This window comes from Leucoraja erinacea, chromosome 40 (assembly GCF_028641065.1).
Source record: "Leucoraja erinacea ecotype New England chromosome 40, Leri_hhj_1, whole genome shotgun sequence".
NCBI classification, from domain to species: domain Eukaryota; kingdom Metazoa; phylum Chordata; class Chondrichthyes; order Rajiformes; family Rajidae; genus Leucoraja; species Leucoraja erinaceus.
The window spans coordinates 531,585-555,832 of record NC_073416.1 but is presented as its reverse complement, the minus strand read 5'-3'; the positions used below and the strand labels follow the sequence as shown (position 1 = coordinate 555,832).

Here is a 24,248-nt window from a genome sequence, read left to right as displayed (position 1 = left end):
TGCTGCGCCACTGTGCTGCCCTTGCAAATATAAGACCTAATGAGATTGCACATAACAAATGAGTGATTCAGCGGTTCGTATCCCACTTCTGACACCATGTAAAGGGGTTAAGTCTGACACACTGTAACTTTACTGAGTCTTTAATAAAGGCACATGTCAAACACGTCCCAGTACTGACTGCATCTAGTCTTCAGGCGTACTGGAACCCAGGGAGGAGCAAGGGGAAGATATCACAGTTATACTGAGATGACTGGGCGTGGTTAGTGGTATTGAGGTAGCTACATTATAGGTTGCATGCATAAACCATCTACAGTCTGTTTCTGGTGGTAAGGGTGATGTATTGGCCAGTATACCAAATTAACCTTTCATTCTTGGTGTAGGTACAGAGAAATAAAATAATATCTAAATTCTATCTGCATTACTCCTTTTATTTACTTGGGATATTCAAAAGTATTTTGAAGCCAAAACTATATCTTGGGCAACCCATCAAAAAAAGTCTCGTAGAGTTCCAAGAGTGCATTTTGATAAAAGCAGCAGTTATTTAGAATTGCATCTTTTGTCACTTGTTTGTGTTGTTATTCATCCCCCTCTTCATGTGATGAGGATAGAATCGCTAAATCATACAGTTCATCACCAAAGATGGACATGAAATGCTGGAGTAACTCAGCGGGATGGATAGGCAGCATCTCTGGATAGAAGGAATGGGTGACGTTTCGGGTCGAGAGCCTACTTCAGTCTGACCCGCTGAGTAACTCCAGCATTTTGTGTCTATCTTTGGTGTAAACCAACATCTGCAGTTCCTTCCTGCACAGTTCACCGCCAATAATGTTCCTTCATTTCCTTTCAGAAAAGCGGCGGAGGGAAGCTGTTGTGGCTGCTACACGTCTCACTGAAGCCCTTGTGGATCATCTGAATGTTGGGTGAGTCTTCCAGTAAAACATACCAATCGCATGGAAAATATGCACAATTGAAGAAATAATGCAGGAGAAAGGGTTTGTCAAAATGGCTCGTAACAATTGTTTTTTGCCACCTTTGTACACAATATTTTTCCTCCATCAATATGACTCTGTTGCAGGATTGACTAATTATTTTTCTGACAGCTTTGTTATTAGCTATGAATGACCAAATCACCCGTGGTAATTTCGAGGGGATAATGTTCTGTTTGTCCCAAGACAGGATTACATCCTGCTGTAGGTACTGTTTGAATGAGTCTATTAGTCTGGGCTCTCTGAATTGTAAATATTGAATTTGAGCATTCCCACTTGTACAGTAATCCTTATCACTTGTAAAATGCCAAAGGCAATTTGTAAAACATCCCCCAATAACATCCACTGACTTGGGAACCATGCTTACTAACCAACTGGCAGTGTGATTGTTCCTTGCTGCCTGCCAAGGTGAAGTCCGGTTACTTTCTCCTAGTGCCTACCGGATTTGTGTTGGGTCATTTTCCCATGCTGCCCATCTCGCTTATGAAGCCTCAAGCAGTAAAATAGAAAAAAATATAGTAAAATAAGTGCAGGAGTAGGCCATTCGGCCCTTCGAGCCAGCACCGCCATTCAATATGATCATGGCGATCATATTGGTCAAGATGGTCATACTGATCAAAATGGCTGAGAAACGGTGATTGTTTCTTGGGTGTTCAAAGCATGCCTGGTGCAATTTTCAATTTCCATTTTTCATTTTAAATGGTGCCGGTTGCTCCTGGCAGAAGCAGGTGGGAATCACTTTACAAAGTGATTCGAGTCGAGATCCTTTCCTAGCATTAGGACCTCATTAGCCTCATTGACCTTGTTTTTAAATACAAGCCGCTGGAGCCAAGGATGATGGCTGCACACTGACCATTGACCAGGCAAACTGGACCTTTTTTCGGTTTAGGTTTGGGTTTACTATTGTCACGTGTCGAGATACAGTGAAAAGATCCATTCAAATGAAGCCACATATTTCTGAATTCTTCAGTCACCAATAAAGGTCCTTCTTCCCCGAGGCGATCTCTCGAGATCGAGGATGATTTGCTTCCCCTCGAGTTCGATGGGTTCTGAGGTGACTGATGCTGTCAACGTGGGACCCACGCACTCTTCCACAGAAGAGATGGGTGAGTGGGTGGGTAGTCTGGGGTCTGCTATCCCTCCACTGTTTCTGTGTGCTTCCCGTGAGGCTCTCGACATTGTCCCAAATGCTCCTCCTCCACTCTGAGAAGTCAAGGACCAGAGATTCCCACGAGGCAGTGGGAATGTTGCACTTCATCAAGGAAGCCTTTAGCACATCTTTGAATCCTTTCCCCTGTTCGCCTCGTAATCTCTTCCCATGGCAGATTGACACCAGATTCTCAATGGCAATCGGACCATAGCAGAAGCCCCTAAATGTGATAATCGGACCCTCCATTAAAACCCTACCAGGTTTCAGTCGCATTTCTGTAAACCTGTGTGATTTCAACAGCTGTGAAATGCAAGAGAGGATTAAGTAGTATGCCATTCACAAGCCTGAAGTGTTTATGTTGCCTAGTGTATCTTTATATTATATATAGTTTATGCTTTAAAATATGCAGAATGAAGGATTGTGTTTAGGCGGCAAAAATAAAAATTCACTTATAGCATAATTGACCAAATTTGGTATTCGAACATAATTCTAGGCATAAAATGTTCATTGCCCGGACGAGTGTGATGTGTGCAGCGAAGATTTGTATGGCATGCCTTTCAAAAGTACCAGCTGTGCAAATGGAATAAACAGAACGTAGTCAAGTGTTAAACATTATAATTGCTGCTTGCAAAATTAATCTGTGTGCAGGAGGGGGTACACCACAACTCTGCTCTCAGTATTTCATATTTCAACACTGTCAAGTGACGTTGCTGTAGTTGTAAGTGAGTAGCTGCAGTTTCAAAGATTGCGCCTTGCTGGGTGAGCTTGTTGTTTTCTTCCCACTAAAATCTACTGCAGTGGCATCTGCTTAACCTATGCGTAACCTATCACTTACCACCACGATAACAGCTGTGTGAAGCAGGTGTGGGATGGCGGTGTGGCTTTGGGGAGGGGGAAGTTTGCTCAGATGCTTCAGGCGCTCATTTGATACGGCAAGCATGGCCTGTGAGCGCCTCCTCTTTCTTGGTGCCGCAGCTGTGCTGATGATTAATGGTGTCCTGCTTCCGCTCTTTGTTCTGTCATCTCTCCACCTTCACATTGCATCAACCACCATTGCCATACCCACCCCCCCTGTGGTTGAATACCAAATTTGGTCAATCATGACAGTGATAAAGATCGCCTGTCAATTGAAGACCAAGAAATGGATTACAAGGTAGAGCCTAGAGCCTGAGGTGTGAGGCATGTGCAATGACATGGTGTAGGCACATGGCACCATCGCAAGGAACAAGGGGTAAACCATTTAGAACGGAGACGAGGAAACACTTTTTCTCACAGAGAGTGGTGAGTCTGTGGAATTCTCTGCCGCAGAGGGTGGTGGAGGCCGGTTCTCTGGATGCTTTCAAGAGAGAGCTAGATAGGGCTCTTAAAAATAGTGGAGTCAGGGGATATGGGGAGAAGGCAGGAACGGGGTACTGATTGGGGATGATCAGCAATGATCACATTGAATGGCGGTGCTGGCTCTCGAAGGGCCGAATGGCCTACTCCTGCACCTATTGAGTCCACAATTCATTTCAGAGCTGTCATGGTGAGTCCACAATTCTGGCATTGATTCAGGCTGTCTTACATTTACACCAAAGGTCAAGTATTAATTTTGCATGTGGGAGCCGAAAGTTGATTGGGTGGTTATAAGAGCCTGATTGCTGTCAGACTCATTCTAAAAATGATCCTCCATAGCTTGAGGATGCATCAAGATAGTAACAACAAAAGAATTTAGTTTCTACACTACACGACTCTGCACATTTTGTGCACTCGCCATTATTATGCCGTGAAAGTGCACTGTGCTAATTACATAATTCCACACGGCTCGCAGTAATTTTTGTCATGAATTTTCCCCTTATCCTTCTTGTAGCTTGTTTAAATGTGGCTGACTGGCAAGGAGCCCTTTGATTCTTACACACTTTCCAGAAATATCAAGTGCAAACACTACGATATTACCTGTATCTTCAAAGGCTTGGACAAGAAACGACACTGTGGCCAGAATGATTTTATGGCTCGATCCTGCTCTCGCCACATTGCAAGGAAGAGTGAGGGGGTGCTGATCAAGGAGGGTGGCTTGGTGGTGAACAGAAAGTAAACAATTAGGATGACAGATGAGTTTGTAAAACCTGCTGTGCTGGAATACAAGTTTCCATTGCAATTTTTACATGAAGGGAGGCTGATGTCCACCCCTAATATAGTGTACGCTGATCTATGTGATTGTGTTCACTCTTTATTCAGTTGTTGAAACAAAACCACCACTATTAATGACAATTAAAATTGAATCTGAATCTGAATCTGACTATTCAATAATTACATTGGTGAAGCTTGCATCTGGGATGCAAATTTAGAAAAAATCTATTTCTTCAAGGATTTTCCCTGAAATGGAAATATGCGGGACATCTTTTTCTTTACACAGAGGGTGGTGGAAGCAGATAGCAGCAATGTAGAGACAATTAGTAGGCACGTGGATATACAGCAGATGGAGGGATATGGATATCAGAGGAGATTTGTTTAACATGGCATCATAATTGGCACATTGTTGGTTAAAGGGTGTGTTCCTGTACTGTACTGTTCTATGTTCAAATACAGTCACCATTTTGTTAATATCGATTTCAGCTTCTTGCTCTCCTCTGGCCTTGGTCCTTTTGGCAGGCTAACACAAAGATGACTTCAGTCACTTGCTCCATATGTGGTGATAGATATTGCATGCAGCGCTTCCGAGGAGCCAAAATAATTAGTTGGGCAACGTTACAATAGAGTGAAAATTCACCAGAAATGTTGGCGTGCAATTTGCCAAATTTTCTTGAGGGAGTCAGATTCAAAGAACTTCTAATGGAACCATAGCTGAGACAAAGGAAAATGATTTTAATTGAGATTGAAACATTACAATGGAATGCAAACATCTTGTTGAGATGACCATTTATTTTTTAAGTTTTTTCTCCATGTGGTACACTGTTTGGAAATCGTTGTCTAAATTTCACTTTGTACTTGAACAGTAGGCGCATTCCTTAAATCTACCGTCATTGTTTATTTAAAAATTACGTGCAGGAAACCTGTAAGATACGGCCTCTATATCGAGCTGCAGTGTTGTGGGGTTTTGAGAATCAAGATTTATTTAACTAATGTTTCCTGAAATTCATCTTGCAAATCAAAAATATACTGTCCTAATTTTTCTACCATTCAAATAACCTATTGTTTATTTTCACGAGCCAGAGCAGACGGAAACATTCATGTTCTCGACAAGCGTATTCCGAGCTACCCAATCCCATGCAGGAAGATTGTTCCCGATGTTAGGGAAGTCCAGGACAAGGGGTCACAGCTTAAGGATAAAGGGGAAATCCTTTAAAACCGAGATGAGAAGAACTTTTTTCACGCAGAGAGTGGTGAATCTCTGGAACTCTCTGCCACAGAGGGTAGTTGAGGCCAGTTCATTGGCTATATTTAAGAGGGAGTTAGATGTGGCCCTTGTGGCTAAGGGGATCAGGGGGTATGGAGAGAAGGCAGGTACGGGATACTGAGTTGGATGATCAGCCATGATCATATTGAATGGTGGTGCAGGCTCGAAGGGCCGAATGGCCTACTCCTGCACCTAATTTCTATGTTTCTATGCATAGAAGCTCTTATCCAAAACCTGATTCTTCGTGTCTGCTGAATTGCCACATAGACACAAAGATATATCCTTGTGTATTTTTGTAAAAGCAAGCGATCAAAAGCAGGCTAGCAAAAGTAGATATCGATCTGATTCAATCAGAAGAATGGTCCCGACCAGTAACGTCACCTATGCATGTTCCCTGGAGATGCTTGACTTTTTGTTACTCCAGTCCATTGTGAGTTTTTTTGTGTAAACCAGTATCTGCAGTTCCTCGTGTTTAGGTTTTCACAATGCTGGTAGGAGTTAACCAACACAAGGACATTGAATTTATCGTACATGTTGCAAGACTGTCCAGGCTACTTGCTTTGTTGTTGGACAGCCTGTTCATGGCATGATACATCTCATGCACCATGTAAGTCTCACAGGAATGTGGATCTCCAAAATCTGTTATGCTTCTAGAGGATGGTTGCTTTCCTGCATGCTGCCTTGACTCTTTTTCATAAATCTATATTTTCTCCAACTGACTGGAATTTTAATTGGAGATATTTCAGTTGAAGGTAACAGATAACAGTGCAAGAACACAGTGAGATTGAGTTTGAGATGGCACTTGAGAGGAGAGTTTGGGCAGGTTGTTTTTATTATTCAAACCATAAGATTAGTTAAACATTTTACAACGACTGAGAGAAATCCATCCGCCGTCGTAGTCTATGTCGTTGGCTATGAGTATTTTTGTTCAGTTATTTTTCTTGCTGTTGCAGTTCCATGTACCTGTTTCATTTATAGGATTCTAGGTGACCTGTGTCTGAAAAGGATATTGCATTAGGTTATATGGCATCAAGTGCAATGCATTCACTGTCAAAAGTAATTCCTTCAAATCACGTCTCACTTTGATCTCCACCCGTCTTGGAATGATAGGGGTCATGCCTAATAAGGTGGTCTATTGCTCAAGGTCTTTTTGCTCTAGTTTACTGTGTCTTTATTTTCCATGGCCTGGACTGTTGTCTGAAGTTTGCACTCCAGAGCAATATTTATATTTTAAGACCTAGAGTGAGAAATGTCTGCCGTGCATTTAAAAACTGGGTGAGTTGTCTTTCTAAAGTTTAGTTAGCATTGGTATTTTTCTTGAGTGGTAGCTTGTTTTAATCTCTTAAATTTATAGTCTGTGGTGCCGTACTAAGGTTTGTTCATGATCCCAAATTGGTTTTGGCCTTGATACATGAGCAATTCAGTGGCTTCAAACCCCGAAAGAGCTATTTATGCTTGAAACGTAAGTAGCCAAGTTTTGCCTCATTTGTCTGATTTTCTTTAAAAATGTTCTGCTCAATAGGCTATGACAGGGCATTAGTAATTTTGAATAAAGTGTGAACAGGTTTGTGACAGAAAATAATTGGAATTTTAATGCAAAGCTAACATTTTCCTATGTTCTATAATGTTAAGGATTCTTCAAGGCAAAGTAGTTGAAGAATGGAAAGGAACAATAAGATTTAACTGTTTGATTACAGGCACTGCACCACCATGGTAGTAGAGTTATTACCTCCCAGTGCCAGAGACCCAGGTCCGATTCTGACTAGGGGTGTCAAGCATGTCTGTCACCCCTTTGCACATGCACTAGCCATCTACACTGTCTGTATGGAGTTTCTATGTTCGCCCCATGGCCTGCGTGGATTTTTTTCCCGGCTGCTCCGGTTTCCTCCCAGTCTCTAAAGATGTACAGGTTTATCGGTTAATTAGCTTGGTAAAATTGTAAATTGTCCTTTTGCATAGGATAGTATTAGTGTGCGGGGATTGACGCGGACTGGGTGGGTCGAAGGGCCTGTTTCCGTGGGTAAACAAAACTAAATGACCACATGAAGGGGCCAGGGACCTTACCTTTGAAGTGGTGGGATGCATGATCATGCAGACATTTGCGTTAATACACAAGTACAGCTGCATTTAATCAAAACAAGAATAGGAGTCAAGATCTAACTCATTAGCACCCCCAAAGAATAGCGAGGCGGAAATTGTGCAGAAAGGTAATCCCCAGAGGAGAAGGAAGAATCCTATCCTGGACAATCACCTGATTATGTAGAAGGCAGCAAGTTTAACATCCGCCTCAAAATATGTCCAATACGAGGCAGTCGCCAAGTGAAATAGGAGTCATGCCTGGACTGGAACATTCCATCTGCCAACCAGTCAGCGGCAAGTTAATAATAAGGATTAGTTAGTGGAAAATAAGAAGAATTGAACTGGATCCAAGTTTCTTCATCTCTCTACTCTATCAACTATAGTCCCCTCGTATTTCATTCTGCACATTCTGGCTACGTTTGATCCTTTCACATTTTGCAGGTCCTTGCTATCTTCATTAGCTGGCTTCTCAATATTAAAGGTGGCCTTTGTTCTTTTTTGTACTCAATTTTCTGTGATTAGAGTTGACTTTTGACTCGCCTCACCTCATCTCGACACGTGGGGTTTTCCACCTTACTCTGGGGTGGTGTCATTCACAATCCACACCCTGTGAACTACTGAAGCGTTATAAATAGCAGGCACCCAACAATGGTTAAAATTATGAATCCCAATAAGGTAACAAAACTTTTAACTGCTCCCCCCCCATCTGAATCTAGTGGACTGTGATGCTTTCGTCAACGAGTGGACTGCACTATTAACCTGTGGCCTGAAGTAGAGAGCAGTGGTGACCTACTTCTCCGGGATCTCCGGTTTCCTCCCACACTCCAAAGACATACGGGTGTGTAGGTTAATTGGCTTGGTAAAATCGTGTGTGTGTAGGACAGTGTAAGTGTGCGGGGGATGGTCTGTGCGATCTCGGTGAGCCAAGTTGTATCTCTAAACTAAACTAGACTAAATGTTGTCATTTTGGAAACCTCCATGCTTTTGGCAAAGTGGAGAAAATGAGCTGTTAGGACAAAATACATTTCCAACGTTGGCATATAGCTCCGACCTCCTGCATATGGATCTGCAGAAATCGCCACCTTCATTTCCAACAGCATTGAACATTGCCTATTCTCAGTTTCTTGTGGTGGTGTCAACATGAGGTCCAACAGCTGAAGTAACGTTGGTAACTTGTGATGTGTACCTGATCCTATCCAGCACACAATTCCTTCAGAACTGGAAGGAAAATCCTGGTAGAAATGGGTAAGAAAAAGCCCTGTTGTTTTGCAGAATTATAAAAAAAGGAAACCTGTTATATTTAAATTTCAAAATGCACATCCCAATCAAAATAATGTCACAGAGAGCTAACAGTTTGGCCTCTTCGTTTTTACGGAAAACTTAAAAAATCTCCTTTCGATAATGAGCTATTTTGCAAAAACTGTTGTAATATAATTGAATCCAAATAAATACACAAGTAGAGCCAATAAATTTAAATCTTTGGATCAAACTTTTATGGGATACATATGAAAAAAATTACCATTTTGTTCTATACTGTATGCCTGCTATGTTGCCATTAAACGTTTGAAAAAGAAAATGAAGGGCAAGGGGATGGGCTCAAGTCACCATGAAAAATAAATGCTTCTGAAACACAGAGGCATGTTCCAGATTGTGATTGCGGGGCATAGCAGGTGGATTCTGTTCATCTTTATACTGCTAGGCAGCTCATTAGCTGATTGAAAGTTAGCTACCCATTGATGCCTTCGTTCATCTGTTATATTTATCACAACTCTTATGTTTGGAAATTGAAGATTTAAAAAAAAATAACGTGGTCCACTGTCCATAAAAATGTTATTTCCAGTAATAGAATATGACGTATTCTCTTGACAGTAGCGGGTACAAGAATTGTCTGCATCAGGGATAATCAATACAAGGAGCCATCTGCCACTGTTTCTGCTTGATCAGAGCACGGTGATGAAATTCTGATTTCATTTTTTAGAACGAATGTGCCATCCAGAATTTGCTCTTCCTTCCATCCTCAATGAATTCACAAACTCCCTGTGGTGAGATTTCTGCATTTCTTTGCTGGACTATGAGGTAAGGAATGCTCATTCGGCAAGGGGCAGGGGGGCCGTGTCAGCAGGGGGAAGAAAAATGTGCAGTGGAGCGTCGGCCTATCCCACAAGCTGCCTCCCTGTCAGTTGGCACTGTGCAATTTTGGATATAGGCTGTGTGCTTTGGATGAAAGTGGACCAATTAAGAAGTGGGAGGAAGTAAATTCTCCGAGCTTCTCAAAATATGTTGGCCAGCTGAAGTTTAATTGAAATGTTTGGAAAAAATGTGTTCCTCCTTTAAAATCATCGCTTAAAGGCGAGGTTGATATTTTCGCAGAAAATAGAAAATTTGTCATGGGTAAGCCCTGTGTAGGGTGGAAAGAGATTTTGTAAGACGTGTGGGCAAATAACTAACTGTCTGGATGTAGGTTTGAGGTAAACATGTGTAATTGTGCAAAGTCGTTTTTCCCCCCAAGTGGACTACAAAGTGGCCTATTGTCCTTTTGTTTAGATATCATTTACAATGCCTGTGGTAAGGATATTATTTATCTTCCACCTGTATCTTTGCATAGACGGTGACGGATTAGACCATTAGCAAAAATTGATGTCTATTACGTTTATGTCTATTCTCTTTTCTTATTGGCGGGTCCTCGTAAGGTCAAAAGTGATAGGAGTAGAATTAGGCCATTCGGCCCATCGTCCACTCCGCCATTCAATCATGGCTGATCTATCCCTCCTTCCTAACCCCATTCGCGCGCCTACTCCCCATACCCTCTGACATCCGTATTAATCAAGAATCTATCAATCTCTCCCTTAAGAATATCCACTGAAATTTGTGCTATGGTGGATAAATGGGTGTTGCTTCAGAATTCTTTTTTTTTTTTTTAATTATGGGTTTTAACCTGTGGGCATATAACTTATTTGGGAAAGTGCAAAGAGCCACTTTATTCAGTAGCAATGATAGGCTGGGTGAGTGGGCAAATGTTTGGCAGATGCAGTATAATGTGGATAAATGTGAGGTTATCCATTTTGGTGGCAAAAACAGGAAAGCAGACTATTATCTAAATGGTGGCCAATTGGGAAAGGGGGAGATGCAGCGAGACCATGGTACACCAGTCATTGAAGGTAGGCATGCAGGTGCAGCAGGCAGTAAAGAAAGCGAATGGTATGTTAGCTTTCATTGCAAAAGGATTTGAGTATAGGAGCAGAGAGGTTCTACTGCAGTTGTACAGGGTCTTGGTGAGACCACACCTGGAGTATTGCGTAGAGTTTTGGTCTCCAAATCTGATTATTGCCATAGAGGGAGTGCAGAGACGGTTCACCAGACTGATTCCTGGGATGTCAGGACTGTCTTGAAAGATATAGATTGGTTTTATACTATCAGAATTTAGAAGATTTTTTTATAGAAACTTTCTTAAGGGGTTGGACAGGCTAGATGCAGGAAGATTTTCCCGATGTTAGGGAAGTCCAGGACAAGGGGTCACAGCTTAAGGATAAATGGGAAATCCTTTAAAAACGAATGAGAGCCACTTTTTTCACACAGAGAGTGGTGAATCTCTGGAACTCTACAGAGGGAGTTGAGGCCTTCATGGCTTATTTAAGAGGGAGTTAGATGTGGCCCTTGTGGCTAAGGGGATCAGGGGGGTATGGAGAGAAGGCAGGTACGGGATACTGAGTTGGATGATCAGCCATGATCATATTGAATGGCGGTGCAGGCTCGAAGGGCCCAATGGCCTACTCCTGCACCTAATTTCTATGTTTCTATGTTTCTATCTATGATTCCTCCTGTTTAAGAGGGAACTGCAGATGCTGGAGAATCGAAGGTTACACAAAAAAGCTGGAGAAACTCAGCGGGTGCAGCAGCATCTATGGAGCGAAGGAAATGGGCAACGTTTCGGGCCGAAACCCAAGGGACGAAGGAAATTTCGGGCCGAAACCCAGGGGTTTCGGCCCGAAACGTTGCCTATTTCCTTCGCTCCATAGATGCTGCTGCACCCGCTGAGTTTCTCCAGCTTTTTTGTGTAATCTATGATTCCTCCTAATTGCTGTCGAAGTACAGTAATACAGCTTCATCAAGTCTGGGGATGATCAGATCATTCAGCCTTTCGCTTTTGAAAGTGAAGTCTTGAGATGCAAGTCTTTGTTTAAAGAGGGAAAAGATCAAGGCAGCAATAATAGTACCATTTTATCATCATATTGGACAGTTTGTATCCCTTTGAAGAAGTGGCACAGAGCCCAATTGACTGAAGGATTCTCCAAAAGAAAAGGAATTGTTTTGCCACTGTTGCCAGGAATATGAACCTGCTTGCACCCAAAAATGGGTGAAATCCAGTTGCTAGGCTAATATATTTTGAAACTTTTACTCATTAGAAATGCTGTTCACGTCTACAGATGAAGACATTTGCTGGTATCTGGGTTTTATCTAGCACAGTGTGTTCAAGGTCTGTCAGGATGTAGAAGTAATAATATACATTAAAACAAGTAGTTTAAATATTGCCCCTAAGTTGTCACTTTTCATGTAGCATCAGGTTTCAGTGCAACAACTTGACAAATGTCAGCATCCTCGTTTAAACCCTGAATTTTGCATTTTTTGGCTTAAATTCCATAACAATTAATCTGTTATTGCAACTGAGAAGCTATAAAATGGAGTATTTTGTAGATGAATTTGGCTGAAGTCAGCCGTATAGATCTCTATCATAGTACAATAAACAACTAAGAACAATGCTTAAAATACGTGTTTACAGCTGAACAGATGAAACAGTTTAGATCTTAGAATGAAAAGATATAGTATTCTGTGATTTTGTATTTACTTATGATGCACTTTAGTGAGCATCATCTCTCTAAAGTTACAAATTGTATTTTGCTACATTATATCTTTTGAGGTGTATATAATTCAGTCTTAGCTTTGCAGGGAGCTTCCTTCCTATATTTGTTTTATTCTGAAGCACTGGTGTATTTCCTGGTTCTCTAGCTCAGACATGTAAAGGGCTTGTCCCACTTTCACAACCTAATTCACAACCTCCGCTGAGTTTGCCCTTGACTCGTACTCGCAGCATGGTCGTAGGTAGGTCGTAGCAGGCGGTAGGTCGGGGCGTTTTTTCTAGCATGATGAAAAATGTCCACGAGTAAAAAGCGTTGTGAAACGTCACCTATCCATGTTCTCCAGAGATGCTGCCTGACCGGCTGAGTTACTCCAGCGCTCTGTGAAAACCCTCTCCAAGACACACACACGTGAAGCTCACCGTTTGACCTGTTTCTACAAAATGTTAAATGGTCAGCTCGACATAGACTACAAGACCTACCACCAAACCCAAACCAATTAGGAGCAGACGAGGGCATTCGATCCAATTTGTGATCCCAGCTACAAAGGCAGATGTGTACAGCAATTCGTTCTTCCCCCGCACAATTAAAGCATGGAATAATCTCCACCCAACTATAGTTACCCAATCAGATGCAACTAAATTTCTTCCCGATAACCCTTTCTGGCTTAAGCCCTCCCTTCACCACCTCCAGTTTAAATTCCATTTGGAATATTTTGGTGGACCAAGAAACCAAGAACCTATCCATGTTCTCCACAGATGCTGCCTGACAATTCTTCCTTTCCCTCCCGCGCCACCCCCTCCCCGGGCACTTTCCCTTGCAACCGCAGGAGATGCAACACTTGTCGCTTTACCTCCCCACTTGACTCCATTCAAGGACCCAAGCAGTCGTTCCAGGTGCGACAGATGCAGACGTTCACCTGCATCTCCTCCAACCTCATCTATTGCATCCGCTGCTCTAGATGTCAGCTGATCTACATCGGTGAGAACAAGCGTTGGCTTGGCCATCGTTTTGCCGAACACCTCCGCTCGGTCCGCAATAACCAACCTGATCTCCCTGTGGCTCAGCACTTCAAATCCCCCTCCCATTCCGAATCCGACCTTTCTGTCCTGGGCCTCCTCCATGGCCAGAGTGAACACCACTGGAAATTGGAGGAGCAGCACCTCATATTCCGCTTGGGCAGTCTGCACCCTAGCGGCATGAACATTGAATTCTCCAATTTCCGGTAGCCCTTGCTGTCTGCTCCCCCTCTCGCTCTCCCTCAGCCCTCTGGCTCCTCTTCCTTTCTTCTTCTTCCCCCCCCCCCCCCCCCCCGGGTTTCGGCCCGAAACATTGCCTATTTCCTTCGCTCCATACATGCTGCCGCACCCGCTGAGTTTCACCAGCACTTTTGTCTGCATGCTCATTAATGTTAGGTGAAGGTAGGACTGAGTGTGGCCTTGCTTTCTCACTACTCTTTGCCCCAGATCACTCGCACCTTTTAGCGGTCAAACATCAGATGGCTGCTGCTGCCAATGGAGCTGTAGATCTGCACAAGTGTTGCTCCTTCAGCAGAGAAGGCCAACAAAGTCATTCCTCTTTGGAATATTTTATTGACAACAGTAGTTTATTTTCCCCTTGTTGATGCTCTTGGACTTATCATGCATATCTTCTCACCCTGGAGAGTATAAAAATGGATGCTCTGAAGTTAAAAACTGTATCGGCATGAGAATGTTTTTTTCCCACTTTTTTTCTTATTTTGAAGCCATTGCAAAATCTGCAGTATTTTTAACCTTCAGTATTCATGCCAAATGTATTTTTAAACAGCCATTATTTGACCTTGATAGATTGATAGATGTGTTGTGTATTCAGTCATCAACTCTCTCTCTCTGTGGCCATTACACTGCATGGAACTGACTCGCGATCCTCTGATTGTGAACCTTCCACGTTTCATTGATATTCTAAGGTTATGGATGTAATTCATGCCCAGATGACATTTTTGTAGCGAGGTCACATATGGTGTTTCCACTTCACCAGGCAACACTGCACAATTGACGAAGAGGGTGAAAATATCATTTCGGTCTGAAGAAGGGTCTCGACCCGAAACGTCGCCAATTCCTTCTCTCCATAGATGCTGCGACACTCGCTGAGTTTCTCCAGCATTTTTTGTCTACCTTTGATTTTTCCAGCATCTGCAGTTCTTTCTTCAACATTCGGGTTAATCTGTTCTATTAAACAATTCTGGTGATTCTTGGCAGGATAGGACTGTGTCTTGGGCTCAAACTGTAAACCTTTAAAGTCCCCGCTCCCCTCCATTTCAGTTGCTGTCTCTCAGCGCCAGAGTTCTGGTTTTGATTCTGACTGCGGGTGCTGTCTCTGCGGAGTTTGCACGTTCTCACTGTGGGTTTCCCACTGTGGATTTCACTGTTGGGTTTCCTCCGGGTGCTCCGGTTTCCTCCCACATCCCAAAGATGTGCGGGTTTGGAGATTAATTGGCTTCTGTCAATTTGGTGTTGCACCCTATATCCCGTAGTAGAGTTGAACTCGTATCACTAGGGCACATAACTTTTTTTAAATTAGCCCTTTTTTTCACTCTCTTGGATATTGAAAGATTATCTTGGTGGGAAATATTTGACTCCTAATGTTGTCTTGTACAGAAAATTACTTTTCCCATCTGTTCTTTGACATGCATGATGCACATGTTTTTGGAAAACTTTAGGTGCTGCAAATAGACACTTGCCATTTTAAGTTCCCATGTCTGGCTTGGTTTTCCCTTTTGAACACGGCTGCTATTTGTTTTTGGTAATCCAGTTCAGTCTTTTTTTTAAATTTCTGGTCCCACCCTTAAACTGATTCAGACCAGCACTCGTCACTTTTTCCAGTTCCTCATTAATAAAAATCCTGAAATTGTGCTTTACCAGAATGAAGTTTACAATCTCTTGAGCTGCCTACAGTGGCAGGCAGCTGTGGGAGGCTGGGACTCTGCTATTTGGCAGTCGACAATTCTCCAGCAACGTGCAAGTAGTTTTTAACCCTATCCTACACCGTGGACTTGAAACTTTTAAACCTGCTCTGAATTTCCCCATCCCTCTCAAAAATGGGACCCCCTCATCAACAAGAGTGTCAAGAGTGTTTTATTGTCACATGTCCCAGGTAGAACAATGACATTCTTGCTTGCAGCAGCACAACACAATATGGAAACACAGTACACTGTAAACAATATGATAAACCAGAAAGAGGAAAAAAAGTTCAGTGTGTGTTTATATACACACACACACACACACACACACACACACACACACACATACACGTACACATACACACACACACACACACACACACACACACACACACACGTACACACACACGTACACATACACACACACACACACGTACACATACACACACACACACACACACACACACACACACACACACACACACACACACACACACGTACACACACACACACACGTACACACACACACACACACACGTACATACACACACACACACACAGAACACATACTCACAAGTACACACACTCACAAGTACACACACACACACATATATATACACATACATACTCAAATAACATATAATACCAGTGCAATAATAATAATAATAGCCTATTGAAATTCAGAGCTTATGGTGTTTAAGAGCCTGATGGCTGTAGGGAAGAAGCTGTTCCTGAACCTGGACGTTCCAGTTCTCAGGCTCCTGTACCTTCTTCCCGATGGCAGGGTTGAGATGAGAGAGTGGCCAGGGCGGTGTGGGTCTCTGATGATGCTGGCTGCCTTTTTTGAGGCAGAGAAGCCGATAAATCCCTTTGATGGTGGGGAGGTCGATGAGCCGGTGATGGACTGGGCAGCGTTCACAACTTTTTGCAGTCTTTTCCGTTCCTGGATGTTCAAGTTGCCGAGCCAGGCCATGATGCAACCGGTCGGTCAGCATGCTCTCTATTGTACATCTGTAGAGGTTCAAGAGAATCCTCTTTGACATACCGGCTTGGGCATGGTAACCTGCTTTTTAAACAAATATTTAACAAAATCAATTATTAAAAATAATATTTACAATACAATAAAACAAAACAGAACCCACCACCAAACTACAAGACAAACAAATATACTAAGGAAATTACTATACAACTATGCTACAATCACCAGTGTGGCTGAGTTTGGTTAACTTAGTGTGGTGGGCCTTGATATCTTGGACTGTGAAGTTGTGGATCTACCTAAAAATGAAGGACCTGGTTCTCTGTGCTGCCAGAACATGTACAAATGTTGAAATCATGTGGGGCCATCATTAGTCTCTGCTGGCCCCTCCATGAAATAGTTGAGAAATGTTCATCATCAGCTCTCGCATATTAAAGATCTTGAACATCAAAAAAACGGGAACATGGACTTTCACATCATCCGAGGACGTACACTCCTTTAAGTATAAATGGGGATCCTATAAGATCCCCTCTCAACTTTTTAAATATCTAGAGAGTATAAACCAAGAGGATATCCAGTGGTCATTCACAAGACAGTCCTGACATCCCAGTGAATCAGTCTGGTGAACCTTCTCTGCACTCCCTCTATGGCAATAATGTCCTTCCTCAGATTTAGAGACCAACACTGTACGCAATACTCCAGGTGTGGTCTCACCAAGACCCTGTACCAACTGCAGTTCGAACCTCTCTGCCAAGGACTCAAATCCTCTGCAATGAGTAGCTAACATTCCATTCGCTGTATTAGGTATTATTCATTCACCCCCAATAGGAACTAAAACACAAACAGCAACTCCAGAGCAAACAAAATCATGAGAGACCTCTTCCACCCCTGCAACGGACTGTTACAGCCGCTACGGTCAGGCAAACGCCTCCGTTGCCATGCAGTGAGTTTGGAGAGGTTGAGTGTAGTGGGCTTCCCAGATCCAATTCGGACTGTGAAGTTGTTTCTCCACCTAAAAATAACTGGACCTGGTTTTCTGTGCTGCCAGAACATGTACAAATGTTGAAATCATGTGGGGCCATCATTAGTCTCTGCTTGGCCCCTCCATGAAATAGTTGAGAAATGTTCATCATCAGCTCTCGCATATTAAAGGATGGTGCAACATGAAAGTCACTGAATCAACAGTGTTTAAGAAGGAACTGTGCAGATGCTGGAAAATCGAAGGCACACAAAAATGCTGGAGAAACTCAGCGGGTGCAGCAGCATCTATGGAGCGAAGGAATTAGGCAACGTTTCGGGTCAAAACCCTGAAGGAAATAGGCAACGTTTAGGGTCGAAACCCTGAAGGAAATAGGCAACGTTTCGGGCCGAAACCCGGAAGGGTTTCGTCCCGAAACGTTGCCTATTTCCTTCGCTCCATAGATGCTGCTGCACCCGCTGAGTTTCTCCAGCATTTTTGTCTACCTTCTGAATCAACGGTGCCCATCTATACGTTCAGGCAAGTCGGCTGCGAAGGTCTTGAACGCCCTTTGTTGGGTTGGTAAGAAAGCACCAGTGCTCTTGTTTCCATGTTGGTTCAGTATTGTAGCTTTGCAGTTTACACCAAGTGTATTACTCTTAATTGGAATGCATGCTCACAATCAGGAATCAATATTCAATCAGGAACTGCTTAAATATAAATAATACAAAAGATCGATCTACAACTAACCACGAGAATGTGTTGTTGTCCAGTGACCATTTGTGACTAATTCAAAGGGAATAATAATTGGAGCATAGGGAGTGTATTAGTGAATGACTTAATAATTTCCCTGTGTTTTCCATGTCCCTATCTACATTCAAATCCTATCCGTGTGTTTTTATGGTGGGTTGGGGGGCTGTCTTTGTGTTTTGAATTGAACGGAAAATGTTCCCATTTCACAAGATATTCCGAGGAGCACAGTGTAGCAGGGGCGTGTGTTGTTTGTATTGATTTGATTTCATGTCAGACATTGCAGTCAAACTGATTTATTTTTGAATAATAATTGTCATTTACCAATACCCATGATATTTCAGGACGCATCAACTGTTATAAATCCTGAAAATGTGCACATTTTAGATTTCCCCCCCAATGTAAGATAACATTGACGTCCTTATTGTAAGCTTTGGGCTTTACCCTTTCTGATTTATAACGCCATTTGAGCCCTTTAATTTAATTATTGTCAGGTTTTTCACTGCCAGCTATCCATTGACCTCTGTATGTATTCCATTTCCAGCAATATCCACTCTTCCCATCGCCTGGTAGCTGGAAAGCAAAATGTGGGAACTGTTAACTGCTGCGCTGTGTTGTGCTCTTGGGAATTCGCAAGACTATAAACAGCTTAACCTTTACCCATGTATATATTTCCAAGATTTCCAGTGTTTAAACAAGATTGACCAAATCTGAAAGATAAGCTGATATTTCCTTGGAGGTGATGGAGCCAAAGGAAAAAACCTTTGTTTCGACAAAAGTTTTTTGTTTATAGTTACAGCATGGAAACAGGCCCCACCGAGCCCACGCCGACCATAGATCACCCGTTCATAGTAGTTCTATGTTATCCCACTTATATCATTCACTCCCGACACACCAGGGGCAATGTACAGCGGCCAATTAACCCGCATGGATTTAGGATGTGGGAGGTAACCAGAACATTATAGAAACTTACAAAATCTTATAGAAACTTACAAAATTCTTAAGGGGTTGGACAGGCTAGATGCAGGAAGATTGTTCCCGATGTTGGGGAAGTCCAGGACAAGGGGTCACAGCTTAAGGATAAGGGGGAAATCCTTTAAAAACCGAGATGAGGATAACTTTTTTTCACACAGAGAGTGGTGAATCTCTGGAACTCTCTGCCACAGAGGGTAGTTGAGGCCAGTTCATTGGCTATATTTAAGAGGGAGTTAGATGTGGCCCTTGTGGCCAAGGGGATCAGAGGGTATGGAGAGAAGGCAGGTACGGGATACTGAGTTGGATGATCAGCCATGATCATATTGAATGGCGAATGGTGCAGGCTCGAAGGGCCGAATGGCCTACTCCTGCACCTAATTTCTATGTTTCTAACACCTGGAGGAAACCCACGCGGTCACAGGGAGAATGTGCAAACTAAACATAGACAATACCCGAGGTCAAAATTGAACCCGTGTCTCTGGTGCTGTGAGGCAGCAACTCCACCAATGGCCCTACTTTGGCGCCCTGGTTAATGCCAGGCTTCTTCACTGCACTTTTAATAGTTTGTGGCTTCTACTAATTCCATTAAGTATTGTGCAACCTTTGTACAGATTATTGGGTGTCTGGAAGGTACACAAAATTGCTGGAGAAACTCAGCGGGTGCAGCAGCATCTATGGAGCGAAGAAAATAGGCGACGTTTCGGGCCGAAACCCTTCTTCAGACTGGGTTATTGGGTGTCTGTTTGATTCGCTCTAGTATAAGCACATAAACCTGAACGGCTAAAAATATGTCCGTTGTTTTGGAAAAAAAATCTGGATTGTGACCCCAATATGCATATCTGTGAATTTAACAGCAGTGGGGCAAGGGAAACCCAGTCAAGTCAGTCCAACAAGGTGGCTTGGCTATTGAAGTATTTTATTGAGGCCAATTTTACCAGGTTTCCGAGGTCTCTGGGAAACGCAGCAACCCCAGGGACTGAGGACATCTTTGAAGTAAAGGAGTAATGTACCCAGAGTAGGGGAATCAGGAACCAGACATTTAAGGTGAGAGGAAAAGATTTAATAAGAACTCGAGGGATAACCTTTTTTGCACAGAGAGTGGTGGGTATCTGGACCAGCTGCCAGAGGAGGTAGTTGAGGTGGGTACGATAACAACATTTAAAAGATATTTTGATAGATACATGGCTAGGAAAGAGGTAGAGGTAATGTCTCTGTCCAACAAGGAATCCAAACTTTCTTCACAGAAAATAATTTTAATCCATTTCCCTTGCACAGCACCACGCTGAGCTTGGCTACAGAATGAATGGCTCAGCACTTCAACTCCCCCTCCCATTCCGAATCCGACCTCTCTGTCCTGGGCCTCCTCCATTGCCAGAGTGAGCACCACCAGAAACTGGAGAAGCAGCACCTCATATTCCGCTTGGGCAGTCTGCACCCCAGTGGCCTGAACATTGACTTCTCCAATTTCCGGTAGCCTTTGCTGTCTCCTCCCCTTCTCAGCTCTCCCTCTGCCCTCTGGCTCGATTGAATTTTGCTCGCCATTCCACATCATCTGAGTGAGGTCCAGTTTGCAAAAACAGCTGACATATAATATTCCAATGAGTTAATATTTAACAATGTATTTGGTTCCTAATGCAGATCCCTACACCACTAAGCACTGAAGGAACACTCTCGTAGCCCAGGAAACTTGCTTTGAACTCTGGAATCATTCCTTAATTAAACATTAAACCATTCAGCTGTCGTTATGGAACATTAAGGGTGAGCTTGCACTGGAGTTGATGTTCAAGTTGGCTCAAGATTTCTGGTCTGACAAAATACATCTAGATCTCTTATCAAATGAGCATTGACTTTTGTGTTTGGAGATGCCGTGTGGAAACAGGCCCTTCGGCCCACCGAGTCCGTGCCGACTAGCGATCACTAGCACGATCCTATACATGTAAATTCCGTGCAGACAACACCCGTAGTCAGGATTGAACCCATGTCTCTGGCGCTGTCCCACGATGCGAGTTCACCTAAGAGCTCGCCAGAGTTTAAAAAAACCATCAAACTCGTGGTACCTCATCACGAGTATTTTTTCACTCTTGGAAATTTTTCGCATTGTTGAATAAACTTCACGAGTTTCCGCGTTTCCCGAGTACCTGCTGTTAGCATTACGAGTCGCTACGAGACATCCACGAGCTCCGACGTACCCGCTACGTACATTCTACGTACTTACCACGAGTTTGATTTTTTTTTTTAAACTCGGGAGAGCTCTTGGTGAACTCGCATCGTGGGACAGGCCGTTTATAAGGCAGTAATGTGGTTCATGCAAATGTAAGTAACGGCCCTGTACCTCCTCCCTCTATCCCATCTATTTAAATAACTTTCATACTCATATCCCTGTGAAGTTTGTATCTCCAAAAAACACCAACTTGCATTTAGAGCGCCTTTTTAATGTGGTTTGGCATCAAGAGCTGCAAAAGTGTCAGGATCATCAACTTCAATGAAACAAACAGCAAAGCATTGGAGATGGGAATTTCGGTGTGCAAATGCTTATGCATAAAAATACAGTCCATGCCTTTGATAAAGAGCAGATAAATCACTTTTTTTTAACGTTGTGTTTTAACTTAAAAGCGAGCAGCTGAACAAACTTAATCCCAAGACCATGTCTTCTTAAAATAAATGGTAAAAGATCACTATTCATTCTGAGGTGCAGATGGGAAGCATATTTCACATAGGGTCCTGTGACTCTCCTGTGCTTCGAATTTTGGTTTTAAGTTGTTGACCCATAAAACTAAGTCGAGCAAATCTTCTCCACACAAACCTGCGAAACAAAATAAGTCATTTTTATCATCTTGCATGTCTTGAATGTTGTGTGTTTGTGTCTCAATCAAAATTCAGTATTCTATTAAACTTCTCTCGTTATAACTGTTATTTTTCCCTCAATGGGAAGTGTGAGCAGTGTACTGGAAATCGGAAGGCCATTCGCCAACACCCTGTGTCCACCCAGTCCATTCATGTTGATTTATATTGGCACATATCAATGATGGGTAATGGGAGTGGAATGTGGACTTCAAATAGCATGACTGAGGAGCACAGAACACAATGCAGTATAATAAGTGATGTCCCTAGAGCTGGGTGTGCCACTTTAACATTCAATCCTTCGTGTATATGAAGCAGTTAAAGCTACTGAATCATCTCTATGTATTTTGGGCCCTTCTGTGGATGCAGGTTTGGTCCAGAATTATCCTGTCTCCACATCTATTAGCATTACCAAGTGATCAAATATGTTTTCAAGATGCAAAGTAGAACGCTTTCCCACTGTATATTCAATGGTGTAAAATGTTCCCTGCATGCAGTTACAATGTTATAAAGCAAATGTTATGTAACGGTATTGGGAGTGGCTCAGGGAGGGAAGTTTGTGCATGTCAGACAAGCCAGTGGTTGTACTTGAAGGAGGAAATTCAATAATCCCAACTTTATTTCAACATGGATATTGGTCATGATGTGTTTAATTAACAAAAAATGCATTCAGTCCGTCACGCCAACTCTTACAGCCCTGGATATAAATGGAAGGTAAAACCAATTGGTGGTGATTTTTTCCCTCCTTTTTTTAATATTGTGAAGCCAGTGTCTTCCTGACACATAAAATACAAGCTCCAATAAGCGAGTTCGGTATTCCGACTGCGCACACAAAGGTCATCGGTCACTCGCGATAAACATTCTCGGTAGCTGTGCCCCTGCATGTATACAGACCTGCGTTTGTCATCCGCAGCCAGGATCGAACCCGGGTCTCCGGCGCTGCAAGCGCTGTTGAATTGCTACTGGACCGTCCCCTCCCGAGTGGCCCATCCCTGTGTGGGGGCAGCTTTAAGCACCAGATAGCCAGAGAACCCATGCAATGTTACTGTATTTCCCTCAGCTGGGGGAATATGCTAGTTGAAATTCACAATTCAGTACTCTGTAAATAACTCTGAAAGTTCACATCTTCCTCTGGACTTGCCTGATATTTGGTCCTTGTTCTGTAATATAAATGTTTCAATGACTTTGTTTGCTTCAATAATGCTAATCTGTACTCGAACATAGAACAGTACAGCACAGGATCAGGCCCTTCAGCCCACTGTGTCCATGCCGAACATGCTGCCAAGATAAACCAATCTCTGCTGCCTGCACATGATGAGAGGCGAGCTTGTAGAGGTGAATAAAACCATGAGAGGAATAGATCGGGTAGACGCACAGAGTCTCTTGCCCAGAGTAGGTGAATCAAAGACCAGAGGACATATGTTTAAGGTGAAGGGGCATAGATTTAATAGGAACCTGAGGGGTAACCTTTTCACACAAAGGGTGGTGGGTGTATGGAACGAGCTGCCAGAGGAGGTAGTTGAGGCTGGGACTATCCCAACGTTTAAGAAACAGTTAGACAGGTACATGGATAGGACAGGTTTGGAGGGATATGGACCAAACGCGGGCAGGAGGGACTAGTGTAGCTGGGACATGTTGGCCAGTGTGGGCAAGATGGGGCGAAGGGCCTGTTTCCACCCTGTATCACTCTATGACTCTATGATCAACATCCCTCCATTTCCTGCATAATTGAAATAAAATGTTCTGAACGTTTTTGAAAGAAAAAAAACAAGCTTCTTGCTTTAATTTATGGACCAATGGATTCTGCCTCTTTCATTAATAGCCAGAATGATGCTTTTTGTTTTCAGTCTGTTTTTCATCCTTCATTTGGAACCTTAAAACTTGTACTCTAATTACTTGAAATATACATATGTAATGTAGCTGTGGGAGGAAATTCAATAACTCCAACCTCGACATAGATATTCCTCATGATAATGAGCTTATTGTAAATCATTTAAATGCCTTCTGATAAATACAGATCTAGTTTGTTCAGATGTTATTCTTCCACTAAAATGCATTACAAGTTCAAAACTGGGTAATTTGCAATACAGGACAATCTATCATTTAATTACTGATTTGTAAAACACAGCAATATCCTGTGTATGGAATATTCTGTGATGAATAACTTCAATAGCTATGATGGTTGAGGTGAAATATTTACAGCACGTTCTTCAGTGCTGCAGGTAACATTTGAAACATCAACTCAATTCACTTTTTTTTATCCAACGTCGCACGTCTTTGGAGTGTGGGAGGAAACATCCTTTATGTCACAAAACCACCTGAAGCAGAAATAATTCAGATAAACACAAAAAGCTGGAGTAGCTCAG

At 42.7% G+C, this 24,248-nt stretch overlaps 1 protein-coding gene across 2 annotated transcripts in view; it reads left to right on the top strand.

Moving 5' to 3' along the window:
- The window catches only part of bloc1s1 (biogenesis of lysosomal organelles complex-1, subunit 1), a 45,579-nt gene that overhangs the window by 1,938 nt on the left and 19,393 nt on the right, over positions 1-24,248 (top strand). For both annotated transcript variants that reach the window (XM_055664631.1, XM_055664632.1), the window contains exon 2: positions 848-920. In XM_055664631.1, coding sequence (XP_055520606.1) covers positions 848-920 — 73 coding nt within the window. The remainder of the gene's footprint in view (positions 1-847; positions 921-24,248) is intronic.